This window comes from Apteryx rowi, unplaced genomic scaffold, assembly GCF_003343035.1.
Source record: "Apteryx rowi isolate R43461 unplaced genomic scaffold, aptRow1 scaffold_292, whole genome shotgun sequence".
NCBI lineage: Eukaryota > Metazoa > Chordata > Aves > Apterygiformes > Apterygidae > Apteryx > Apteryx rowi.
In genome coordinates this window covers 813,827-817,921 of record NW_020449330.1, presented here as the reverse complement: position 1 = coordinate 817,921, position 4,095 = coordinate 813,827, and the positions used below count along the sequence as shown (strand labels likewise).

The 4,095-nt window shown below is 39.2% G+C and overlaps 1 protein-coding gene across 3 annotated transcripts in view; it reads right to left on the bottom strand.

Annotated features, from left to right (window-relative positions):
* Positions 1 to 2,656: 2,656 nt before the first annotated feature.
* LOC112967800 (probable ATP-dependent RNA helicase DDX10) overlaps positions 2,657 to 4,095 on the bottom strand; it is a 50,259-nt gene continuing 48,820 nt past the window's right edge. For all 3 annotated transcript variants that reach the window (XR_003254116.1, XM_026069345.1, XM_026069346.1), the window contains exon 3: positions 2,657 to 3,332. Coding sequence is in view for 2 of the 3 variants with exons in the window: in XM_026069345.1 (XP_025925130.1) it covers positions 3,143 to 3,332 (190 nt within the window). In the remaining variant the exon portion in view is untranslated. The remainder of the gene's footprint in view (positions 3,333 to 4,095) is intronic.

Here is a 4,095-nt window from a genome sequence, read left to right as displayed (position 1 = left end):
CATATGTGTGTAATATAAATCCTCAGAATTAGTTTAAATGTAATAGATGTAGTCTGAACACTATATACCTAGGTATAAATCAACACACTGGAACCATTCCCGCAGCAGAAGGAAATCAATCACTATTAATATATAAGTACAAATGCAAAATATCATGAAAATCCATTCTTTAAAACAAGGTTTCCTGCTTGATGATTTAAGGCAATTTCTCCAGGCCAGTGGCCTTGGGAAATGCTCATTTCCAAACCCGGACCTTGTTACTACTCCCAAAGGAGCAGTTGTCCTTCTGCTACGTCCCCTGCCAGCGGGCGCCGCAGCGGGCGCGAGCGAGGACCTGCCACCCCGTCCCGCAGCCCTGGCTGCCCGGCACTGCTGCGCCCATTCAGAGGCCAAGCGGGAGGCTACTCCTGTTAAAGCACGGGTAATTTAAGAGCGCATGTAATTTTTTCTCACTCGAGAAACACAGCTAGAAGCAGAGCTGGGTAGAAACCTCTTAATCCAGATCTACAAAGGACAACCCAGGGAATGATAACCCAGAACCACAGCCACTGAATGCTGAATCCTGTTTTTTTTTCTCTTTCTCTCTTTTTTAGTGCATTTAGCATTTCCCCAATTTTAGGCACACTCATAGCATGAAGCATCTGCCTCACGCTCCCTCCCCCACAGTTTTTACACAGGGCTCCATTCCTATAGATACTCTAGATACACACTTCTCCTCTTCAAGGACAGGTACTTTTGAAGTAGCTGGACAAACTTAGTGAGGATTCAGGAAAGTATCACTCTACATCAGATAGCACAAATACATTGGAAACTACACTATCTAGAAATACAAAAGTGAAAGCAACTGGAAAATAGTTTTATGCAGATAATGAAAGCATTGCAAAAATAAAAGTGCAGTACAGTCCTTCCAATATATGTAAATCTATTTTTTACTCTGTTTACTGAGTAAAAACATTTCTGTCTCTCCCATGTATACCAAGAAAATGAATGTGGATGTTCCAGTAAGAAATGGTAAATCTTTGCTCACTACACTTTCTTTCCTCCAACAAACTATGTTAAAACTTCTCAGAGCAAACATTTGAGTTGGCGCACTCAGGTGACAGGCAAACCATCTCAATACCACATCAAGTACACTCTGAATCTATGAATCCACCTGAATAAGATAGGCTATACACCACTGTGTTATCATCCTCATCCAGCTCACCTTTGAAAAGGTTCCTGCTGTTGATGCTCCCTGCGTTGATTTGGTGAGTTTGTCACCTTCACCCATGATTCCTGAGCCAGCGCCGACATTATTTCAGTGCAGAGACATTTGGTGACATCGCTCACCACAGTCATTGCAGCTGTTCCGATGATGAAGTGTACGTACAGTTACAACAGCATCACATCAGAGCCTTCTTCATTAAGGAAGACCACTGGTACACAGCTTTTTTGAGACAATGTATACTTTTTGATTGGCTAAAGMACAGCAACAGCAATGGGTGAAAGCCCACGGGCATTTATATCTATTCAGTGTTTTACTTTCTGTACTGTAATTTACCATGCAAACTTCTAAGATACAAGTCTGCTGTAAACAGACAATCATGACTTTGCACATCTGTTTGCTGTCAACAAAACTGTGTCAACAAGCAAAACACTGGATTTTCCTGCTTTCCTTCGTTCTCTCACACAGCAGCCTTCCTTTTATCTAACTCATTTATTAACTCTGTAAAACTCTCAGCAGTTTTGATCATTCTCCATATGGTCTGCAAGGGTTTAACATACTTTCTTCTGAATGATGGGCCAATATTGTTGAGGTTGCCTGAGGTGTCAGACAGTCCCTTGTTCCAGAGCATCCTTATGTAAGTAGGAGCCAGAGGGATAAAACCAAAAGCCTCCATTATTTCTGACGCAAAAGGCACACAATAGAATCTGACACTAATTCCACATACGCTGAAGCATTCAGAGATGCAAACATTTCAAGACCCAACCAGAACTGAAAAACAGATTCGTTAAATTATCACTTTTAAATTTAAATAAGCAACACATATAAATGGCTGAATTACGTARGCCAGATTTCTTTAAAGAAATCCAGGTGAATATGTTACCCCATGTCATATGTTAGAAATGAGTTTCATTGTCTCCTCACAGCTCCATTTTTTCTATTTTTGAACTTGCACAGCAGAAAGCCTCCAAAGAGTTCAGAACACCTGCAGGAAAGGGCCAGCACATGTATGGCTCAATGCAGAGGTTATGGGAAGGCATGCACAAAATCTGCAAGAAACTACATGATTTGATGGGATGCAACTTCAAAATATGCTAGAAAACAAAGGTAAATACTCTTTTCTTTGTTATGTTTGGTCATAACAGAAAATTCTGGTTTCCAGTCTTTCAGGGGCTCCTACCACAAAATCTGTACTTTGTAACCAATTTTATCAGGCGGTATTATCCTGTACTATTTGTGGTATCACTGCATACTCATTTATATGGGTTTCATAATCAAAACCCAAGAAGCAAAGTTTTAGCTTATAAAAGTGGTTTCTGAATCACCTAACACAGGTGACAGAATCATAAGAGAAATGATAACTGACTGGAAAAATAACTGTTTTCATAACAAAGCTGAAAGAGACAGTTTATACCAAAGCTTCAGGAATTTTAATAAAATATTTTAAACATATGTGCATGATACACAGAAGAAAAAAATGCATTTTATTTTTAAGTAGTATGATTTGAGCTGCCAACAATATTTCTTCTTCGATAATTCTAGTACACATTTATCTTCTAAGATAGCAAACCTGACACAGCCGAGAAAGGCGCATCCTGTTTTTATTTAAAGCAAGATTAAAATTTTTTAAATGATGATTTCTTCAAAACCTGGAGGGCTTCAATTATAAATGTGCTACTGCAAAATGTCACCTGGGGATTTAGTTTGGAAAGTAGGTTTAGAAATCCTTATAAATCAAAACCAAATATCCCGATATATTCACAGAACAGCTAAACCTTGTCTATAATCTGTGAGCTGATCACAGGCAAGCTCATTGTCCATGGAGCTCATTTATCTATGTCCACTGGTACCCATTTGCCCAGATGCCAAATTGATCGTGCACATATTACTGACAAAAGAGTGAAGATGTCCCAGAAAAGAAAACCTGCAGGAAAACGATTAGCTGTTACTGTTGAGCAGATGTAGTACAAGCTCTTCATCCTCTGCCAGGGAAAGCCCAGTATCTAATGGCATAAAGGCATCTTCCTCGTGGCTCAATTTAGCCTTCTTTCTTTTCAGTGGCATTTCTTCTGCCGCTTTACTGTTACTACAGCTTCTTTTCTTCCCTCCACTCCTCTCCTCAGGTTCACTGCAGAAACAAATCAATTACTCTTTTTAACAACTGTGGTAATCAATATCATCATGTAATCAAACAATTTTAAAAAGGCAAATTTATGTCAAGATAAAAGAAACAAAATTACAATTCGGAAGGCTAAAGCAATAGAAGCAGATGAACTCTGAATGTCTAAATTAGAACTGCTTTCAGGCTGAGGCGGCGGTGGCTATTCTGTTGTCTTAATTGATTACAGTATATCAGGATATTGATAGCAGCTTTACCCAATATTTGCTGCCTTATATAGTGACAGACAACCTGACAAAATTGATTCAGTAATATGTCAGTGGACCTTGACACGCATTCAGGATCATGTCTAAAATAAATATGTGACAAAAATAAAAATATGAGAACTGTCATGTCATTGGCAAATCCTACACTTCATTAATATAGATGCAAGTTTTGATTTGGGTCCACTTCATTCAAGCCACTCTTCCCCCTTCCTTCAAAATAACTCCTTGGAAGCTATTAACTATGTCTTGCCRTGAAAGGAAGACACAAACCTACATCCATTTTTTTTCCCTGGTGAATTCCTATTTCTCTTCCTGCTTTTGTAAGACTCGAATGAATTGCCTTTTGCAGCCTTAAATCTAGCTGAAATGGCTGTGTATCTGTTTTATTACTTTGACTTCTGTCACATGGCCAAATAACAGCAAGAGAAGGCAGCAAGCCCTGGCACACTGCAGATAAGCAGTGGATGTTGTCTACCTTGACTTCAGCAAGGCTTTCGACACTGTCT